Below are 22631 nucleotides of genomic sequence, written 5' to 3'. Positions count from 1 at the left end.
CAGGACTGGGGTACCCCTTCTTGCTGTGTCTAGGTAAGGGCCTTGTAGTTATCCTTGACTACGACCAAACAGCCGGACCCCTGTGGTCCGAAGTCCTGATCTCTCGGCAACGGTTCCGGACCTGCCTCACGACTGGGAAAGATCCGGGAACGACGCGTGTCCCGGAAGAGGCGGGCAGCCCGAACAGCCGGGGCTCCGGACCTCCCGAGGGGTCCGGACCCCCGCGGAAGTCCCGGACCCCTCATGGGGTCCCGGACCCCCTGTATGGTAACCGGACCCCTCGCTAAGGGAAGAAGTCGACGCCCTGCTTCGGGGTGGTCCGGAGCCGACACGTGTCTACAAGCACGGACACGCGTACAAGGCCGCTTGGTCTCCATACTAAGCCTCACCCACCACTGCATTTATTGTGGCAGGTGGACGCCCGCATTGATGCAGTAGAAGCCGAGGCGATTCTTTGACCAAGGGGCACTATTGATCGCGTATTACCAAGGTGCATAGTGGAACCGCTGGCGCCGCCCACGCCGCGCCTGTCAGTCTGCCATAACAGATGGATACGACGGCTCGACTCCACCCATTATGATGCCTACATAATAGCCTCAGCAGGTCACGCCGCAAGCTACGTTCCCCCAACGGTCACCTTGCTGACGGGACAAGAGAAGACATCCTTTCGTCAGAGAGCCAGCAGGGCATGGAAGCATATCGGAGGAAAGAGTCGTAACCACTGTAGTCATTTGAGTACTCTGCGTAGTATGCTGCACAGCATGTTGGGCCCACTTGTCGGGGCCCCAACGTCCAATGTATCCGCACCCCCTTGGTCTATAAAAGGGGGGCGCCGCTAGAAGAAAATCTCAGGCTGGGTGAAAGCTAAGACCTGGCAGAGGATAGGTTCATTCACAACCAAGAACAATACTTCTCCCAGTGGATATAGGGTATTATGCTCCGGCGGCCCGAACCACTCTAGATCGGGTGTTCTTGTGTGCTCGCCTCAGTGCAAGATTAGCCCAACTGCCTAGTACTCCCCCGAGAACTCCCTCACTGGGAAGAGGCGGGTGCGTTCCGCCACCCGGCTGTGGGTACCCTAGAAATCCCGCGATATAACTCAAGAGTCAACTCTTGTAGAAGATGTCCCAAATCTCACTTGTGCTAGTGAATTTGTTGCGGATTATGATATGGCCGTCGCTTGCGATCATTTCGACAGTGGTACCTTCGAGGAGGAGGATGAGAGGGGTGCTGGAGAGGATGATGATGTTTCTTTAGGTTCAGAGGACAATGAATACGATAGTAGTGATGATGAGGATGATAATGAAGCCACTGGGGAAGAAGAACCGGAGGGTAATGCTAGGGCGCCCCCAAGCAATGCAGGAAAATGATGATGGCGATGGATCTAGCCCTAGTCGTGAGCCCTAGTCGAGCTGTTAATAATGCTGAGGCACGATTTAGTTATACCGCTGAAGAGTTGCGCATGATGAAGCTAGCCCACGTTCAAGTCCCGGCGGTTTCAAATGATAAGGATCTTAGTAGGATCCATAGAGCAATTTGTGACTCATATGTCTTTGAAAGTGAGTCTGTAATTGATAGTAACAGTCCAGAGATTCGCAAGGGCATGAAGTTCAATTCACTTCCAGAGTTGCAGTTTTTCTTAGCTGATTATGCAGTGCGTCATCATCGTCCATTTAATGTGGTTCATTAGGACAAGAGCGTACGGTACGATGTGCTATGCAAGCAGGTGTGCCTATGGGGTGTATGGGCACGGATTGTTAGGGGCACGGGTCAGTGGAAAATCACCAAAGTCAGACAGCCTCACACATGTGCATCGTCCAGACCGAAGCAAGTTCACGCACAGTGCACAGCACGTTACCTAGCACATCGCATTCTTGGTATTGTTCGGAAGGACAGCGACACATCCGTTCCTTCGCTTATGGAGTCAATTTTCGGCATGTGTTCTTACCGGGTGAAGTACTCGAAAGCTTGGCGTGCAAAACAGCATGCTATAGCTCTTTGCTGGGGAGATTGGCTTGAGTCATATGCAAGGGTGCCCAGAGTCTTGACGGGCATGTCCCTATACAATCCAGGGATTAAATGGTTCGTACACACGGGAAACATGATGCTTCCTCACAATGGAGTGTACAAACATGTTTTACAAAGGGTGTTCTGGTGCTTTCCCCAGTGTGCAGAATCATTCCAGCATTGTCGACCTGTGATCCTCGTGGATGCCACATTCTTGACGGGTAAATACAAGGGGACACTAATGATGGCAGTTGCCGTGGATCCAGAGAGGCAACTAGTTCTGTTAGCATTTGCTTTGACAACGACAGCTGGTCCTGTTACATGAAGCTGGTGCGGCAGTATGTCTTGGGTCCCTCCAGACAAGTTTGTATGATTTCTGACCGGCGCCATGGCCTCTTAAACTGTGTTAAAGAGCACATGGATGGATTTCCCCCTCTTGTGCATAGGTGGTGCATGCGACATTTTGCAGCAAACATGTGGAGGCGTCAGAAAAAGAAGGAACTAATTGGGAAACTAAAGTTATTGTGTTCAGTGTGCACGAAGAAAGCTTTTGAAGAAAAACTTACTGATTTAGAAAAGGAAATGAATGACACAGCCAAGGAGTGGCTGAAAGGCGAGATGGTGGACAAGGATAAATGGGCTCTTGCTTATGATGAAGGGGGGAAGCGGTACGGTATCATGACCATGAACAATGTTGAGTCATTAAATAATATTTTTAGGGGTATTCGGTCAAGACCTGTTGCAGGCATTGTAGAGTACTCCTTCGAGAAGTTGAACGAGTACTTCGTCGATAGATGGGGTAAAGGCAGGAGTTTGTTGGATAAGGGTGGACAATGGGGACTAATAGCGGAGGAACACCTGAAGGATGCTGAGGATAGATCGGTGAACTAGCTTGCAGCGCCTTACGGTCCTGAAAGAATGATTTATAGTGTTAGAGGTGCAGGTGGTACAAATATAGGAGGAGAAAGTCATGGAGGACGCCATTACAAAGTGGACCTCAGATTTGGCGAGTGCACTTGCATGACACCACAGCTGTTGCACCTTCCATGCTCGCACCTAATAACGGCAAGTAGAGATCGAGGACTTTGTTTCAAAAGCCCCACCTATTTCAGCCCGTACTACGCTCGGTCGAACACAATCAACATATGGGAGTCCAGTTTTGAGCCTTATCTCGATCCGTCCCAATGGCCCGAGTACAAGGGACTAGAGTACGTGCCGGATGCGTCGCTATTGAAACCTAAGAAAGGAAGGAGGCGGAACAAAAGGCTCAAAGGTGACATGGACGAGTCGCAAGGTCGGGCTAGTGCGGACTATGGCACCGGTGATTTCGATGAGGACAGGAGCCAGAACCGTTGCTCCAAGTGCCATAGATTTTGTCTCAGTGCAAGTGCAAGAAGAAAAAAAATCTAAACGAAAAAGAACGTCCACAACAAGCGTTAGAAAGAGGACTAGGCATATCACACGGGGAGAGGTACAGTATTTTGTGCTTAGCACAAATATTAATATATACATACAATGTTTTGCTAATCATTATTAGTTGGGTTTGTCTTGGTCTTTATTTTTGTCTTATACTCATCGAGTTTTGATTTATCATTGCAGGATGGCGCACCCCACGTTCCCCGTACTGGAGACGTTCTACGACTCCAAGCACCGAGCACACGTCCTAGTTGACCGTGCCGAGGTTAGTGTTACTGTTTCTCAATAGTTCAATTTAATTTTTTAGCTGCCTGTAACAACTCATTTGTTCCCATATTAGGTGTTGGCGCCCCTCCGCGCACGTACCCACTCCCCCCTTCGGTAGGATGAGCGGTATGTGTCGTTCCTTCGCCGGGCTGGGATGCTTCCTCTTGCTCGAGTGGAGTGTGCGGGCCTCCCAGCGATGGATGCACCTCTGCTAAGTACTTTTGTGGACCGTTGGAGGCCGGAGACACGTTCTTTTCATTTACCTTGCGGGGAGGTCACCATCATCTTGCAAGATGTGGCGATGATTCTTGGGCTGCCTTTAGAGGGAATAGCAGTGACCGGCATTATACAAAATGATGGCTGGAGAGATATGGTAGAAGCACTGATTGGGATTCGGCCTCCAGAACCACCTGAGGGGGTCAAGGACAGGAAGACCTCAGGGGTTAGCTCGGCTTGGTTGAGGCAGAATTTTAACCATTGTCCTCAAGGAGCACCGCAGGGGGTTGTAGAGCGGTATGCTCGCGTATGGTTGTGGCACCTGTTTGGAGGTTTTCTATTTCCTGATGGTTCGGGAAACACGATTTCATGGATGATACTTCCAATTGTGGGCCAGCAGTGGGAGAACATTGCTCAGTATAGTTGGGGGCCGGCAACTTTAGCTTGGATGTACCGGCAGCTTTGTGATGCATGTCGGCGGATTGCTAATGATTCAAACCTAGGAGGTTGTGCATACCTCCTGCAAATCTGGATTTGGGAGCGCTTTCCAGTAGGGCGGTCGTACCGAGGCGAACTTGAGGTATTAATTAGCATTGCAATCTCACTTTTCGTTTGCGGGACATTAAATGATTTTTGGATAACCATAATTTTCCTCCTTTTGCAGCCGTGGCCACACCATGATGAGGAGTCCAGGCCCACCGTTGCTTACTGTTGGAAGAACGTGGGAGCTGTAAGAGGGGATCCTGCACGCCGCTACATGCGTTACATGGACGACCTAGACCGCCTCACTCAAAATCAGGTTATAACCTTCATACCGTTCGGTAAATAAATGCTTCTGTCTACATGATTTCTAATGCGTACGTGGTATGTAGATCTTCTGGACACCGTACAGTAGAGCCGAGCTGGATGAGTTGGAACTGAGTGATATTTGCACACGCGATGCCGAACTATGGAGGACTTGTGTGCCTTTGATTTTTTTCTTTGTAGTCGAGATGCACTTGCCGCACCGTGTCAAGAGACAGTTCAGCAGATTGCAAGACTTCCCTCCGGAAGGAATTTCGACCTCCCAAGCTTTGCATAGGTACTTTTTATGCCTTCATATTCATTTCTCTTTACCAATATTATTTCACTAATACACCGCTCTTATTTCAGTATTGACAGGAAGAAACGGTACACTGAGAATGATTGGCGTGTCAAACACGCACAGCCACTGGCACAGTGGGAACAAAGGCAAAGGATGCATCCGGAAAGTGGACCGGCACATAGGCACAACCATTTCAAGGAGTACCTTCGGTGGCTTCATTCAGTGGCTAGAGTTTCAGTTAAGCCACCACAATCCACTGAACCTATAGAAGACCACGCGGACACCGACGATGATGATGACATCATCGATGTGTACGATGATATCACTCGTGGAGGAGTTCAGCCCGAACGGGGCCCTTTGCAGAACTACATGGTACATCACGCTCTTTGTTTTACATTTCCTTACGTTTGCAATGGCCCTTTGCAGAACGAGGCTGGCGTGGCAATGGCTCATGCAAACGAAGGAGACAATGCTGGGGGGCACTTTAGGGCATTTGTCGAGGTTACTATATTTCCTTGAATCCGAATGTAACTGGTTATTTGAAATATAGTTGAACGGGCAATGACTCACATATTGCTCTTTGATACAGAGAGTCCGTCGGAGCTGCAGGCGGATCGCCGCTAGGGTCAATTGCATGGCTCGGCCAGACGAGACGTTTGGTCCACAGGCCTCTGGTGCGCAAACTTCAAGTGCACGTGGCCCCACTTCCAGCATACAGACACCGATTCACTACGGTGCCGCAACCGCTACAACTCCTGGGCATTCCGGTTCGAGAAGCCGTTCAAGGACCACTTCCAGGACTGGTTCCCAAGCCTTGTCAAGGGGCAAAGCTATCCAAGCATCCGAAGACAGTGAAGAGTCCGACCGCCAAGGCGACTCAGAAGATGAGGACCCAAGCTTTCAGGTGCTTAGGATGTCGCAGATGTTTGATGCTCCCCCAAGAACGCAGACTTAGGGTGAATCGAGTCAGGTAAGCATGTGCAATTGAAATGTTCTAACTTAGAGGTGATACTGCATCATTATAAAGGAAATGTGGTATTTTACACATTTTTGGCCTCGAACATGCCTCCATGTTACATTTTTTTGTGCAGGCACCTCAGGATGCACCCGCTTCTCCTCCGCGTCGCCGACAAAGGCGTTCTCGTGACCACACCGACGTTGGAAGCGCGAACGTGCTCGCAATAGTTCCTGGAAGGCAACGGCGGCCCACCGACCCTTTCAGCCCTACCGAGCGTGGACGGCGCCGTAGATGAAGGAGCAACGACACTTTGTTCCTAGATGTATTGTAAAAATGCTATTTGTGCTTGTCATGAACTATTTGTGCTTCTCATGGACCACTTTAGGTTGACATGGACAAGATTTCAGTGCTTAATTCAGTGCTTACTGGTCTTGGACACACAATTCAGTGCTTAATTCAGTGCTTACTGGTCTTGGACACACAATGGCACGACAGAGTGGTCTTGACACGCCAACACCACTGGCGTGACAGATGCCAGGCTGGTGATGACGGGGCCGTCCCTGTTGTGCCATGCGGGCTAGCGCGACAAGGCCATTATCCAGGGACCTCGCCGGCCTCTTCTCCCCCACCCTCCCTTTCTTTCCCTCACTCCTCCCCGACCAGAGCAACAGGAGGTGGTCGCCGCCGGCCGCCCCACCCCCCATATCCCTCCAAATCCGGCCTTTTGGGTGGGGGAAAGTTGGGGGAAACGTTCCCCACACTTCCCCGAAGGTATTTGTGGCAGCCCCGCCTAAATTAGTCCGGCTTAAATGCGCTAACCATCACCGAAACAGTAACTAGGGTTAACACGCACTTAAAACGGAGTAATCTGGCAGTACTGTCGGGTAAAATCCCGATTAAACCACTTGAAACAGGATCGACAAAGCAGTCCAGAAAATGCAACATTCCACAAATTTTACAACACAGAGTATGAAATTGAATTATTATTACAAACCAAATTTGAATTTATAAAAAGTCAACAGAGTTCAAGAGTGACGGAAAACGAACGATAGTCTAACGATGAAACGAGATGTCATGATGAAGCCCGTACATGACGTCAGCCCCATCCTCGAATGAACCACCTGAAAAACAAGCCACAAGCAAGGCTGAGTATACTAATACTCAGCAAGGCTTACCCGACTAAGGGTATACTTAGCCCTTTATCTAGACATGCAAGGCTTTTGGCTTGAGGGGTTTGTTTTGCCGAAAAGCAATAAAGAGTAGATCCTTACTTTCAGGTTTTAGCTTCCAATTTCTAATTCATTTAACCATTCTAGGTGAGCATCTATCCAATAGCAAACATGGTGGAAAACAATTATCTTTCATCAATGAATCAAATTTACCATCATCATCATCTTCCACTTCTTACTCTATGTAGCAGAAGGGTTAAGCAGTCTCATTGTCCGTGAGCGGCGGAACGATTCGAATCGATTTTGTTAACCTGGCCAGGCAGACCTAAACACACGTCACGTGGTTACTCCCAGAGTCACACGTGCAACTTTTCCCTTCAATTCCCGCTTCACGGAACAAGCCCACCGCCCTCGACTACAGAGCCCGGCTCTGCACCCGTCATCCCAGATGAGACCAAAGTCAAGACAGTGGGGAGGTATGTTCCGGCCGCGGTTCAATCCAGTACTTAAGCTTACCGATTACCATATTCTCGGTATATGATTAGTACGTTCAAACGCTTAACCACCACTACCACACACTGCGGCCTTAGCATTTTCTTCACTAAACAGACGGGGTCTCATCCAGAAACATAGTACCCTGACCCCGCCCGTAGACCTTATATTCTGCAGTATGTAGTAGAGAACCTATTATCTCGCGAGCGGCAGGAAACCACTCGACTTTTACCGGTCCTAATTAGCAGGGCATCTACTCGCACTTAACTTCTAGTAACCAGTACCTGGATACCTAGGATCATGCATCTAAGGTTCCAGTCAACTCCTGTAAACGTAAATGCACAGATACATAATAGGAACATAATTTGAATAGCATTTAAAATACTGGGATTGATGCACCGGGGCTTGCCTGGGATTAACACTAGGTTAGTGTTAGTTAGAGAACAACTGCTCGGCGAGCATCTTCCTTCGGTCATGCACATCGGGATCCATCCGTCCATCTTTTAGACGTGACCACATTCATCGTCTTCTGGCTCGACTCCAACATCACATCCTTCACGTGGTACATCTATCGTACCTAAATGAAATGCAACAATGCATATGTATGAATGCAAAGTTTCGAGTTGATGAACAATGCAGATGTTATTATTTTTCCTTCACGATAAAGTTGTAGTCCAACATAAAGCAAGTTGGACGTGAAACTTCTTAATTAACATCTCCTGGGCAGTCATTTATAGAGTAGAAATTTTATCTATACTAACTCATAAAAGAGCTGGGTGTGTTGCTTTTCTTTTATATTAGTACAGAAAAATGCAGAAAAAGAAAAAAAATGTCCTTCATCATATTAACACATGGAAATCAAGGGAAAACTATAAATAAAACTAGAAGCATAGAATGGCGCTAATATTGTTATGAGAGATGCTTTACTGAGTCACTAGAGTGCAGTAAAATTTTCAGGTCATTTGATGTAACAAATAAATCATAAAAACTCATGAATCTATTACTACTAGTGTACAAAAACAAAACTCTAGGGTAAAGAATGCAAGTTCTGGTAATGAAATTTTACCAGTAGATTTGATTCCTTAAGATGAGCTCGTGGGAAAGTTTTCATAATTTATTGAGCTATACAGCAAGCACAAGAATTTAGATTCCTTTCCTAGGCATTTATCTAACTAAAAATCTACAGAGTAAAATACTTAGTTTCAGTGGCTAAAATTTTTCAAGCATGTTCATGTACTGAAAACCAAGCTCTAGTAAAAATATGAGATTTTTCTAATGAAGGAAACTAGAGCTTTCGATTTACAAAGTTTATTCATGAATAAAATAAAAAGGCTAGTTATACATTACTAAAAATTCCCAAAATTTTTATATAGTATCTAGAAACAAAGGTAAGTCTTTTGTAAAAATTACAGCTCAACAGAACTAGTATAGAGCCCTAGGTATTTAATTCTATTTAACACAAGCATAAACCAAGATCTAATGAAACCTATAGCTAGATTTGTCAAAATGTCCTCAAATTTTTACAGTAAACTATCCATCTAGGGTGTAGCACACTGTCCAAAAATTAGCTAAATATAGTGAGCAGAACTTGAGATACATACAAAGGTGTATAAAAATAATATTTAATATAGAGATAAAACTATTGGTCAAATGCAAAAGTGGATGTAACAAAAGTTGTAGGTATTGTTGCAAGGATTCCAAAACATTTAGATTTGTATTTTTATGATTTTCTGCGATTTTCTAGGTATTTTCAAAGTTCGCTGTTTTGAGTTCATGGCGTTTTTGCGCTTGGCCCCCTGGACTTCTGTTTCTTCTCAGCGCGGGTCCTTGGACGGGGAAGGAACAGAGGAGGTAGGGCGCAGCTTTTCCCGGCGAGGAGAGGCTCCGGCGGCGTGGGATAGGTGGGGGAGGGGCACGAGGAGGTCGTCGCGCACCTGCTGGTGGCCTTGGCTCGCGAAGAGGTGGTCCGAGGCGGCGCCTCCACGAGCACCAGTGGCCGGCGGCGATGGGGCTCGTCGGCAGCGGTGCTCTGGCGGCAAGGGGTGGAGGGCTTGGGCCGATGAGCTTCACTGGGATTCGAGGATCCCGTTCCCGGGCTCCGTTGAGGCAGAAGAAGGCCGGAGGTGGGAGCTCCACGGGAAGCGGGCGGCCGGCGGGGCTCTGTGCCGCGGCGACGGCTTGCCGGCGGTGATTGAGAGGGGCGGACGGGTTTGGGAGGGTCACTGGGAGGCGGTGGTTGTGTTGGGGTACTCGGTTTGGGGAAAGAGAGGGTGATGGCGCGGGGCGCCGCGGTGGCCGTGGGCGGCGGCGGCCATGGCTCACGGCGAGCGTGGCGTGCGAGCAGAGCTCGGCTCGGGTGAGGTGAGAGTGGAGAGGCGAAAACCAAATTGGCCTCGACGGACGGCTTAAGCGGCGACGGTGGTTGAACGGCGCGGCGACGCATGGGCGACGGCGTTCAACGGCGAACGGCGTCACTGCAGGAACAGAAAAGGGAAATGGAGCGAGGGCAAAATCGTAAATAAAGCGAAGTTCAAAACTCCCGTTTGTAAATTCAATTTTTCTCCTTTCTCCCGAGGTCAAACGAAAAATTTTTGAATACCAAACTTACTTAAAATTTCGAGATCTACAACTTTCGTTTTAGGCACTTTTTCATTTGAGACTTTGTTTCAAAGATAAAAATTGAAACTTGAGTGCATTTGAAAATATCCAATATACTTTGAAATTCAAATTTTTCTCCCACTTTTGTGTAGCAACTCGAAAAACTTTGAACACGAAAGTTGTTCGTCTTTTGAAATCCTACAACTTTGGTTTTGGACAAAAATTCATTTGAGCTATATTTTAGAAATTATTTTCAAAGCAGAATAGTTTGGAATTTGACAGATAATATAAATCTTTGAACACTACGGTTCAAAGGACCTGTCATTTTATGTTCAAACTTTTATTTTCTCTCTTTGACTTCAACAAGACTTTGATTTAACATGATTTTAGAGAGACGCCTATTCGTTTTCATATGTATACTTACATTAGTTTAAAAATTATTTACGGTTTCTGATCTATACATCTATACACATACACATGCATGCACACATAAATGTATTCGATTCCATTCTCTTGGTTGATTATGCATGATATCATATTTAATATTTCTTGCTTAGCATTTTAAACTCTGGGATGTCACAGTATTGCTCCCATTTTTTCCTCCTTTAACCGTGCACATTTGAAGATATTAGGGATTCTTGATTTTTTCCTCCTTTAACCGTGCACATTTATGCTTGATTTTTTCCTCAATTAACCATGCACATTTGTAGATATTAGGGATTCTTGGTGATAGAGGGATTAGGTTGCGCTGTGAAAACAACATTGAAAATGCTCGAAGAGAGATTGAATAGGGATTTGAAAATAACATTGAATATGCTTGTTCATAGATTAGAGAGTTTGGGTAATAACTTGGGTATCAGGTGTTACTAACACAAATTTGAGGATGTACCGAAGGACATTCTCATTTGAGAAAATCCCATTGATGGTTGCTGAAAATATCCTTCGCGGTCTTAATGTGCTAGTGCAAAGTGACAGCTGAGAAATGTTTATTACTTTATTTAGGTCAACAACTGACAAATTTTGCTCCAATGTGATGCTCAATCTTTAGAACTCAGCATCTTAGAATCATTATTATGTTCTTAGATGTCACACTCAAACACCTTTTGCTCTTTGATATGGTGTTAAATATTGTTTACATGTGGGTTTCCCATGATATAGTAGTTCCTATTCCTATTTTCTACTAAATGTTTACATGGCCCTATATATTCTGATGTACAAATGATAATTTATGTGGTTCAGATCCTTGGAACACATAATCTGTGTGGAAAGGATTTAACACGTCTTAAGCCATCAATCCTTTGTGCCCAAGTACGCTGGTACATTATGTATTACAAACTGTCATTATATATATATTCCATGATTAATGACAAAAGATTTGCTTGCCTGTGTTATCTTAAATTTGTTTTTTCATCCACAAATGCTTCATATGGAAATTATAGCATGCCCTTTTTCTTGTCAAGTAATTATTTCTTTAGCCTTAGGTGATTGAGACTGTGCTGTCTTGTGCAAGACATGTTTATAAATATGTTCAACTCAGTTAATTGTGCCAGTTGTTCTACCAACTCAGTTATTTTGTTCTCGGGACTCAGTTATCCTTGTCTGACCACTCAGTTATTTTGGTATGCGGCCTCAGCTAGCCCCCTTCCCAGGCGCCTCCTCCAAATTTAAGACCGCAGTGAGGCCACTTCCACCTACAACAACGTCAGCAAACACAGATCAACAGGTGAAATTTGTCTGTGTTTGCTTTGGTGGAGCCATTGAAATATCAAAGTTCTCACCAAATCCTATGACAATACGGAAGAAATTATCCAAGGTGATTTCTCACCAAACCCTATGACAATACGGAAGAAATTATCCAAGATGATTAGCTGGTTAGGTGGGTGTCTGCCCTGTAGCAACTGTGCAATCCATGTCAGTTGCTTCTCCAGCACCAACCACGACAACAACCCCGTCGTCACCATCAACTACTGTGGCAATACTCCAAGGGAAGGAGAAAGTAGTGGTCAGGGTACCCAGCTGGAAGGAGGAAGCCAAGGTCGCGGTAGCAAGCAAGATGTTTTGCCGGATCTTATATCGATGTAATTGCTGGAAAGGTCTTGTGAGATGGATTTCTGTTACCTTTTCTGTATGCATGTATATCTAGAGTATCGGTTTGCATGCTACTGAGTACGTGATTTGTTATGGACTTGTTTGGTGATACTTGTGAGCTTGGTGGTGGACTTGGTTTGATTTGTGGACTTGTGATGATATCTGTGTACTATATGTGCGATATGTGGACTTGTTTGGTGATATATGTCATATTTGAGACATTTGTGTGATATATGTGATATTTGAGCGATTTGTGTGACATGTGAGGTGTTTGATTTGCACGAGCTGAAACTAAAAAAAATATGAATTTTAACCGGACGACAAACCACCCTCATCAATTTTAATCGGACTCGAGTTGCGCCATACTTCAGTAGGCTTGCCCGCCATTGCAAGCTATGAACAACAGAATATATGAAAAGTACAAAAGAGTATAAGGAAATTGTAGAATCAAAGAGATCATTTATATATTCATGGTATAAAATATTCCTAACTCTAAAAAAATAGAGTATAATATTTCATACTACAAAATTTGTATTAAAAATAAATACACTGTCTCACAATAATTTTTTTCACTCTTCAGTTTTCTTACATATTCACAATTACTCCAAGCAGCGGAAATTCTGTTGGCAGGAAATTTCCTCAGCTCATCGTCACTATGACAACACTCACAGCATTGGCGGCCACAATCACACGTACTTTCTGGGCTTGGGCACACAATGGCGCGGCACAAGGGATCTGTCGCGCCAACACCACTGGCGCAACAAGCCTACTTTGTCGCGCCATTGTTAGCCCAATACCAGTAGGGACTGCATTTTTTACTTGTTGCCGCGGCAGGTCCCTTTGGTCGCGCCACTACTAATGGCGCAACAAGAGCAGAATTCGGCCTTGCTGTTGACTCTCGCTGCTGCTTGCTTCTGGTGCGGCCGGCATTCCGAGTGAGTAAGAGGTTTAGAGCAGCCCTTCATTTCAACATGATCTAAAAAAGTAAAAGTTGGAACATAACCTGAAAATGAATGTGCTTGGATAAAACCTCAAAAATAATTCTTTGCAACCGGATACATCTTCTTAAATGACTTCTTAAAATAGAGGAGCATAGTTCCAACATATGAGAACTAAGAAGCTAGCGCTTGAAATCAATTATATTCTTGCAGGATCTTTGACGAGAGCGTCAATTAAAACCTAAAAAGATGACAACCAAACTAGTTTTTAAACTAAAGGCAGATACACGTGTGAAAAAGAAAGGCAAGATATGGCAATGTGTAATAATGGAATCTTGGTCACCAAAGTTCGAACTCTAAAGAGATTGTGTAACATAAAAATATCTGCACCAATGCAAAAGTATAGATTTAAACTTTGGCGTTCGAACATGCATGGAAGGTATAACTGGCGGCAAGACTGCTGCCAAGATGCATTAGAAGAAATTTTTTAGATAATGGAATTTTCCGGCCTCTATGATTTAACGTACACCTCCTTCAATTATTGCAATTTTTCGAGCTTCAAAAGCTAGAATAGCAGGAGAACCAAAAAAAAATTATTGCAATGATACTTAACTCATATATAATACCATTATATATGGAACAAACAAACTTGGGCACGCTTCATGCCACAATTTATGCATCTGTAGTTGCGACTGTAATCTAAAATAGTTGTTCAATAATGGAGATGACCCATCATTAAATTGCACACGATACAAACTAAATAAATTCATAATTTCATAACCATACAATGTTCGAAACTACAAATAAAGTCTCATACACAAACGACAACAACATGAATAGGTAAAGCACATAAATAGTCCGGCAATAAAAAAAGTCCGTCACACACATAGTCCAATCATATATAGAGTCCATACAAGTATAAATAAAACAAGCTAATCAGAGTCGCCTTCAATCAAAAGCTCTCCCCAACCATCATCACCATCATCTCCATCATCTTTGACTACAGCTTTCCCCTTTCTCACCTCAATTTGGGACACTATGACCTCTACTTCCGCTGCATTCATTGCCCACCACTCGTCATCATCTCCATCATCAGGAACATGGCCATGCTCAGAAACACTCTTCCCTTTGTCCTGGGCAGGTAAGTCTCCTGCAATTAACTTCATTGCCTCCATTTGAATACCTCTAACACCCAAAACCTCCGTGCTCGCGGATGACACAACCTTCTCAACGTTGAGCAACTTGTGTGGCAAATCGGCAACTAGGGCTTGCATTGTCTCCATCTGAGCCTCCTGAGCTAAATCCTCAATCTTTTCCATTTCTTCAATCCTCTTGTTAGCCTCCAATTTCTGAAAATATTCTTCTCAACAACCCTTTGGGTATTTAGCTTCCGTATCAATAGTAAAACATTTCTTTGCTCTTTCCTCCCTTAACCTCTGCCTCTCCATCTCCTCCTCCTCCTCCTCCTTCTTCTCATAATTTGCCAAAAGCTCCCTATCTGTGAGGGGCCGTGGGTACTTGCTTCGATTCCTCCTCCAATACACAATGCAATCCTCAAGAGTTGCCTTTTCTGCTGCCTTCTTTCCATACTCACGCCGTAAGTCTTGGAGTACTGTCCCTGACAGAAATGACTCAAGGGGCAAAGTAACTTCGTAATCCTTCCTTATCTTCAGTTTTCTATTTATAGTGTCTCTAGATTTCCAAGGCTCTTTTGTTCTGCCGAATTGCAACATTAGCTCATACCAGACTTGGAACCACTCCCAATCACATGTCCTTCCCTCCTGAAAATTTATTAAGAGCCAAACATTCACAAATGTTAATATACCAAGTACTAGCAAAATGACATAATCGTAACGAGTTTCAACTTTGTCGTTAATGTACAAACCCAATACTCTCCGTAGCTATTGCCACAGTAATACCGTATCCAAGCTCAGAAGGAACTACGCCTTTTGTGGCCACAATACCACACTTGCATCGAAGACTAGGAGTAGTTGTACATGGCCATGACTTCTTCCCACTCTCAAATTCTTGCACTTCCTCTTCTGTCGGCCAATGAGATCTAGGACCATAAATATACTCATTGAAGTCACATGCCGGCCATCCATCCTGCATAAGACATAACATTAACGAGCATCTACTCCTGCAAAATTAAAGAATCAATGGTACGCTACATGACACTTACTCTAGTCTTTAGCGAGCATCTAAAAAAGGGAGTGAACTTTGGAGGGACACCAATATTATGCCTTTGAAGTTTGGCACGAACACCGCAATGGCATTTCGGAGGATTGTTCACACGATATATAGCAGCTTCTTACTTCTCTTCCTCTGTCATAGGTGGTGGATTTGGTGGGGGAGGGACCCATCGTCTAAACTCATTGTACGCCCACGACTCTGACCGATAATAAGGGAACAGCCAAATTCTAGGATCAAACTTATCCGGACCATCGATCCACTGAAAGAAAAAGCAGTGGCAAGGATTCAATGAATCATTCCACTTGCATATGTAGAATGCTCTACCGGCCGTCTTGGGATGCCTCGATTGCTTCACCTCTGCCAGCTGATTGCCCGGTTCACAACGACAGAATGAAACTGGAAGAGCATGAGGAACTGGGGCATCCTCATCACACTCGGATGGGTACTGTCCACCACCAAGCAGCTTGTACCGGGCATCGCTCATTGCCATGTGCACTGCAGATACATAAATTCAATTGCCATGTGAAATAAAAAAACTTATGGAAATAAAAACATAATAATTATGAAAACAAAGTATATACTAATTAAGCACACTATACCAGCACTCAAAATATAATATGTACATTCCTAAAACTGTGGAATAAAATTACAGGTAACTCATACTAACATCCCCACTACTCAATCCGAGAAATCATATTAATCGATGCATGCACGTACTACCTCACATCCAAATCGAGAGCAGAGTACTATCTAACTATCATCTAAAATCCTAATCATGATAAAACTATCAACAACACCACCATTTCTCATATCAAGAACCTAACCCTAATAAAAAAACAACAAATCACTACTAATGCACACGGTTAAACGATGAGATATTAGGGGCAATACCTTCTGGGAAGGGTGGGGAACGATTCCCTGTACTTTTCCCCTAAAAAAATCCGATTTTCGGGGGGGGGGGGTCTGGGGAGTGGCGGCGCCTGCCGGTGACCCTAGACGCGCTGTGGTCTGCGTGGAGCGAGGGAAGGAAAGGGAGGGTGGGGGGAGGAGGCCGGCGCGGGCCCAAGACATTGGCCCTGTCGCGCCAGCCCGACAGGCTTGTCGCGCCAGTGCATGTGGCGCAACAGGAAGGGCCACGTCATCGCCGACGCGGCGCTGCGCTGGCTCGGGCCGCCAGCGTGACCACACTGTCGCGCCACATGCACTGTCGCGACAGAGGCTATCTGTCGCGCCATGCGGGATGGCGCGACCAAACGGGCTACGCACTGCAAATAAAAACCAATACGGGTTAAACTTAAAATTTTAATAAAGAAAAGGTTAAAAATAAAAAAAATTCCTCGTGCCGTGTGTGTCGCGTCGCGTGGGTGGGTGCCGAGCCACGGCGACGGCGTAGTAACAGGGCGAGACGGGTCGGCACACGACGACCCGCGGAATCGGATTCTTGTCTGTCGAACCAACGTTTCGAGCTTGAAAGCCAACCCATCTCACTCCAAAGGAAGGCTCACATGTGATTTGTTTTGTTCAGTGTGTGTGCAACTGTGCGTTCTGGCTTGGTCAGCCTGAGTTCCCTCTCGTGGACTAGCTGCTACGACGCTGCTTCAAGGCCGGCCTCATCTGCAGCAGATATGATCGATCGTCAGACCAGATGGCAAAAGCTCTGCTGCATTGTCTGAATCGGCCGGCACTGATCAGAACGACGGAGATCAGAGAACGCGGCAGAGATGACCACGTCCATGGCATCCGCTGGATCTGCTGAACAACTCGTCCATGGTGACCTGGGTGCTCCAGGAGCAACCTCCGTACTCGCCGTACCCTGGGCTGCCCAACAAGCCGTCCATGGTGAACGGGGTGTTCTGCCGAAGCTGCTCCTCGGCGATCGCCAGGGTGTTCTGCTGAAGCTGCTCCTCCTCGGCTGACACCAGTGTGTTCTGCTGGCTCTGCTCCTCCTCGGCTGCCACCAGGGCCAGAGTGTTCTGCAGAAGCTGCTCCTCCTCGGCTGGGAACAGGGACTCGTAATCTACGCACACTGGCATCGTCATGCCCATCTGGTCCTCAGTAAGCAAGGGCTCCTGCATCTGATGGTAGAATTCCTGATCCACGAAGGAGTAGTTACTGGCGCAGGCCTGCGCGTGGCTGATCTTGCTCGGCCGCGCCTGAGGGTGATCGGCGGTCGCCTTTCTCTTGGAGGCAGAAGAGCACTGGGCCGCCGCCTGCTCGGTCGAGGTGGGGTTGGTGGATGTCGACGACGACGCCTTCAACTTCCCCTTGGCGAGAGAGGATGACGAGCGATAAACCTTGCACAACACATGGCCATCGTCGCCTGCTTCTTCATCGTATTCAGTCAAACACCATCCCAAACGGTTGAACGATCTGCTCGAGCCCTCCTTGCGCCCGTAGGATAGGTTGCACAGCGTGGCGCCGGCCAGACCCTTGACGGGCTTCGGGCGCGTCTCCGAGTGCCAGCACGCGTCGCCGCCGGCGATGGCGCGCTGCCTGTGCCCGCTTGGTTTGCCTTGTGTGTTCTTGTACCGCTTGGGGCAGTAGAAGTACCACACGCTGCTGTAGCCGTCGTCTCCGGCGAGGTCGGTTCCCGGCACCGGCTCCAGGTTGGCGACGAGGTCCGCAGGGGCAGCGGAGCAGACGCCGAAGCGGTGGACGAAGGTGAAGTCGACGGCGCCGGAGCGCAGGCCGCGCAGGAGCGCGACGGACGACGCGTCATCGGCCTTGGCCATGTCGACGGACCTGGTTCTGACGCTCTCGAGTTCTGGCGATCGAGAGAGGCGGAGAGGGGAGGGAAGAGGGAGATCGCAGGTGAATGTGCGTGGCGCGAGGCACTTACGGCCAGTGCTTATATAAATACTAGTGTAGTTGGATGGAAATCACGTAGTGCATAGTCGGACGGCGTACAAACAACAGTGGCGTGGATCTCAATCAATCTGTTGGCTGTTGGAGTTCGTAGTCGGACCCGCAAAACTCGCGAGATCAAACGACCAGCGGAGAAAGAGCCAGCTCAGTTGTGGTGGGGTCAGGATTTCAGCATCCTAAATATTCATCCTTCGTTCATGCAAATATCCATCCTTCGTTCAGGCAAGATTCAGTCTCGTCAGAAACTCGTGCTCGGTTTCGTCAGGTTTGGGAAAGCAGAGCAAGTCGGCGTGAAAAGGCAAGTGCATCGCCCTTCTCCAAGTGCTGAGCAACATGCTGTTTCATGCCGCCAAAGAGTATCTTGTATTCTTGTGGTCAATGAGCATGATGGACCAGGAAAACGCCCCGATAACTGTCGGGGAAGAACAAACGGATAATGCATTATTTCTGCGTCGACATGAAGAGAATGCCAGCACAAATTTAAACCAAAAACACCTCATCAACCGAAAGCTAGAAATTCTCGTAGCCGTCAACACATAGGATGGTATATACAGGAATGGTGGGTATACAACAATTACATAAACAACCATCAGGCTCTTATCCTAGCTAGGTCAAATAAATTTGACGTGTACAGAAACAGTAATAGGAAAATGGACTTCCAGTGTTAGCATCAGCAGCTGAATCAACCACTGACCAGAAGAATGAACGAATCAAAGGTGACAACTGACAAAGCCCAGAGAGTTATGCCTCAAACTCATCCTTGTGTTGTCTGTCTCTCGATAATCCCAAACACGCTGTTCAGACTGAAGTGCACAATGATCAATCTGCTCTCCAGGGATGTGGTAGCCGTTGTCATCTCACGTTGCAGCACTGAGCGCTTCCAGCTTGCAACTTTCTCCACAAACAAATCATGTGCTGTGGGGATTGGTAGTGCGCGGTGAAGTAACCATCAAAGCAACCAGGCTGGTAGAACCTGACATCATGCAAATACTCTACAGGCTGACGAGTGGTATTGAACTTCTCAACCCACATGCCCATACTGACATCTTCCATCTTGAATAGCTGTGTCAAGAAAAAAAAGCGCAGCCATTAGAAATCACACGTTGCAGACCCCATTATTCAAAAAATGACAAAGCACTATTGCTGTACCCAATGGCAAGTGATAGGAAGAGGGTATAACTGCTGTACTTACTCTTAATGCCTTGTTATCAAACTCAGATAAAATGTATTGAGCGATATCTGATGAAATCACGTAGCCAGGTCCATTAGCATAAGGAGGATATACTTGCTCTGGCCATTCCTGTTAGGAGCAGAAAAACTAGATCAAATTCATGTAGCATTAACATGGTGTAAGACAAAATGAAACCAACAATTTAAGGTTTTATAGGGCATATAGGGTCACCACAACAAATTATGCAGCTATGCCAGATATTGTACCAAAGGTGCTGCTTTCAATTCCTTAACACATTCATAGAATTTGAAAAGGATAAACCATATACTAATGATATTAATGAGACTAAAGGGCTCATCCCTGATGACCTAACAATTAACATGCTGAATCCACGCTAATTCAGCAACCTAGCGTAAGGTAGGCCACCTAAAAGGGTTTCGTCTAGCATTTTGAAGGGGCAGCACACTGCATGTACGATATTCTTTAACTCTATAGAAAATAGAGTCTCACCTCATATGTGACAGACCATTTCCCAGACCGTAAAGGCCTGTGGTAGTAGTTTATATTTCCTACATACATGCTCTTCCCATTTTGGACCTTCTTTACTTGATCTATAACAGATTCAATTCTGACAAATGTATCATCGTCGCATTTCATTATGTGCTTTGCAGGAACAACCCTCACCTGAAAAATTATTGCAATGTCATGGAGATTTTTATGCAAATGAAATCGAAGCTAATAGAACAAGCAGGATAAATTCATCCAGAGATTTAAATTACGCACCCCATACTCAGCAATGGCAATGGTTTTCAGAACAACAAGGTCATAGTTATCCATGAATGGCACTATAACTATGTCCCCAAAGTACTCCGCCTCCTTTTTCAGCTCTTCATTGACCTCCTTTTTTCCATTCTGCGAAGCATTTTTCTTTTATTAGATTTCTCATGGAAAAGTGTTACCCTAATAATTCATTTGTCAAACTTACCAGAGCCACAAAGAAGCGAGCAACAACATTAGATGATCTCCTGCTAGAAATCATCCATGACTTCCGAACTGCCATACGCTCAGAAAAATGGTTCGCAGCTGAAAGGATGCCAATAAAAAGCTCCACAGGTTCAGTTGGTAAGGGTTCGGCCTTCCACTGTTCAGACATCTCTAGATAACTCTGTGGAGAGAAACTAGGAGGTGAACTGGGCAAATGAGCAACGAAGACAGACTCAACATCAAGGTCTCCTTTCAAAGAAAGTTCCGTTGCATCCTCCAGATTGTAACCCTGCCAAGCAAAAAAATTAACAGCCATTAGAAAATTAAATATTGAGACCGCACTGGAACAATTTAGCAGCCTGTACAAGGTGCCATGACTACTCACAGTGCGGTAAGGGAACGATGTGATATGCCGGCCATCAACATTGATATGGTAGCCTTCCAGACCAGCTATTATGGTCAGAACAAATTGCTTGCCCTCTGCAAATGGATACGGCCAATCGATGCTCGGCCTACCAATCAAACGGCTCAACCACGATTTCATCTTTGACTCTTCTGAGCTGCTGTAATCATCCCGGATCCATTTCTCACACTTCAATTCCCCGTCAACTGAAAGGTCAATACCATAACTTAAGCTTCAAGCCAATTTACAAAGGCAACTTTTCGAGCTACATTCGTGAGGATAAAGAAATCCTTATCTTTTGGTCGATGAATTGAGGAAACAGCTACCAAATTCAGACCTTCTTTTCTAACAAGCAAACCTAATTTCCTACCGAACGAAGAAGCGGTAGTGCACAAAACTGAAGAAAGCAAAGCAATCGAGCTCACCAGTATCCTCGTCCGGCCGTGACGCGAACCCCTCACACCGCTGCGGCTGCGCCCACTGCATCCGGTAGCAAGTGTTGAGCTCGATGACGGGGCGGCCACTGAAGTCCCCGCGGATCCTGGGGTTGAAGTGCAGCACCCTGGGCGGCTCCTCCCCCTGGACCGCCTTGGTGCCCAGGAGCTCGACCATGAAGTGCGACACCATCACCGGCGCGCCCCCCTCCCTCCGCGCCGCGATCCTCGGCTCCCCCTCGGCCCGCGCCGCCCGCGGCCGCGCCACCACCGTGACGCGCGACCCCACCGCCATCCCGCACGGCAGCTCCACCGCCAGCACTCCCGCGCCGCCGCAAGCGAGCCGGTCCCCGGGAGCCGAGACGGTCACGGGGCAGGAGGAGGCCGAGGCGGCGGCGGACGGCGACGGCGATGGGGATGCGTAATCTGAATAGGAGAGGAGGTGCGCGAGGTGGGGCCGCGCGGCGGCGAAGGCGGCGGAGGCGGTGGCGTCGATGGAGGAGGACGAGTTGGGGCGGTGGAAGCGGACGGACGAGACGGCGAGCGAGGCGCTCTTGTGCGGGCGGAGCGGGGAGGGCGAGCGGAGCGCGGAGCCCGCCGCCTCGAGCTCGCGGCGGCGGGCGCGGTGCGTGGCGGCGGCGTGCGCGTGGCGGGGCGGCGCGGTGGAGACGTCGAAGGAGGGGAGCTCGAAGAGGAGGAGGAAGAGCAGGTACGCCGCCGCCGCGGCCAGCAGCGCGAGGCGGCACGCGCGCTTCGGCGGCATGGCGAGCGAGGAACCGAGGAGAAACCGAGTCGTTGAGGTAGCCGTTTGGGGAGGCGTGCGCGCGGGCTTTGTCCCCGCGGCCTTTTTATCGTGAGGGGCGAGGACGACTGGGCGTTGACGTGGCGTGGGGGTGGGGGTGTGGGTGTTTAAAGACCGGACCGTTGCGGACTTGCGGTCGTGTGGTGCAAGGCAGGCAGGAACGCACGCGGCGGCCGTGACCGTGAGTGATCCTCGACCTGCCGCCGCGCGCTGCCAGTGCCACGGCTTCAACTGCAGCCCAAGCGGGCAACGGCTCTGCTGTCTCTTTAGTCATTTCACCCTATTTTGGCTTGGTGAGTGTGCCGGCAGGGCATGCAGGCCGGAACGCCGAGCTGAGGGCAGCGGAGGAAACTTGTCCAACTGCGTAGCGTGGTTGGCCGCGGTTGGGTTTGGTTGGGTACAAACCAGGTTTGCTGGCGCACGCGGAGCGGAGAGATTGGCAGGTTGCCAAGCTAATTAGGACGACGCGGCGAAGGAACAGCAGCGACGAGGAGCGACCGAGTAGTGTGATTGGGACCCAACGCGCACGCCATTGCCCACGCGCGC

At 47.4% G+C, this 22631-nt stretch overlaps 2 protein-coding genes across 3 annotated transcripts; one reads left to right on the top strand and one right to left on the bottom strand.

Moving 5' to 3' along the window:
* Nucleotides 1-3606: 3606 nt before the first annotated feature.
* On the top strand, nt 3607-6391 carry LOC120692188 (serine/threonine-protein phosphatase 7 long form homolog). Of its 2 annotated transcripts, XM_039975434.1 has the most exons (7): nt 3607-3688; nt 3764-4486; nt 4571-4705; nt 4779-4987; nt 5059-5491; nt 5580-5960; nt 6082-6391. In XM_039975434.1, the coding sequence occupies exons 2-6, from the start codon at nt 3845-3847 to the stop codon at nt 5943-5945; spliced, it is 1785 nt and encodes a 594-aa protein (XP_039831368.1). In that variant the 5' UTR covers nt 3607-3688; nt 3764-3844; the 3' UTR covers nt 5946-5960; nt 6082-6391. The 2 variants fall into 2 exon arrangements, with proteins under 2 accessions (XP_039831368.1, XP_039831369.1); XM_039975435.1 differs by having other exon boundaries at nt 3655-4486.
* Nucleotides 6392-18770: 12379 nt separating this feature from the next.
* On the bottom strand, nt 18771-22355 carry LOC120687543 (hydroxyproline O-galactosyltransferase GALT6-like; the record flags this gene model as incomplete). Its single annotated transcript, XM_039969554.1, has 7 exons — nt 18771-19353; nt 19484-19591; nt 19973-20146; nt 20246-20374; nt 20448-20735; nt 20832-21055; nt 21275-22355. Coding segments are annotated over 7 exons (2214 nt in total), but the record flags the coding sequence as incomplete, so codon positions are not given.
* Nucleotides 22356-22631: the final 276 nt, after the last annotated feature.

The sequence above is a fragment of the Panicum virgatum genome, chromosome 9N (genome assembly GCF_016808335.1).
Source record: "Panicum virgatum strain AP13 chromosome 9N, P.virgatum_v5, whole genome shotgun sequence".
Taxonomy (NCBI): domain Eukaryota; kingdom Viridiplantae; phylum Streptophyta; class Magnoliopsida; order Poales; family Poaceae; genus Panicum; species Panicum virgatum.
This window is presented reverse-complemented; position numbering and strand designations above follow the sequence as displayed.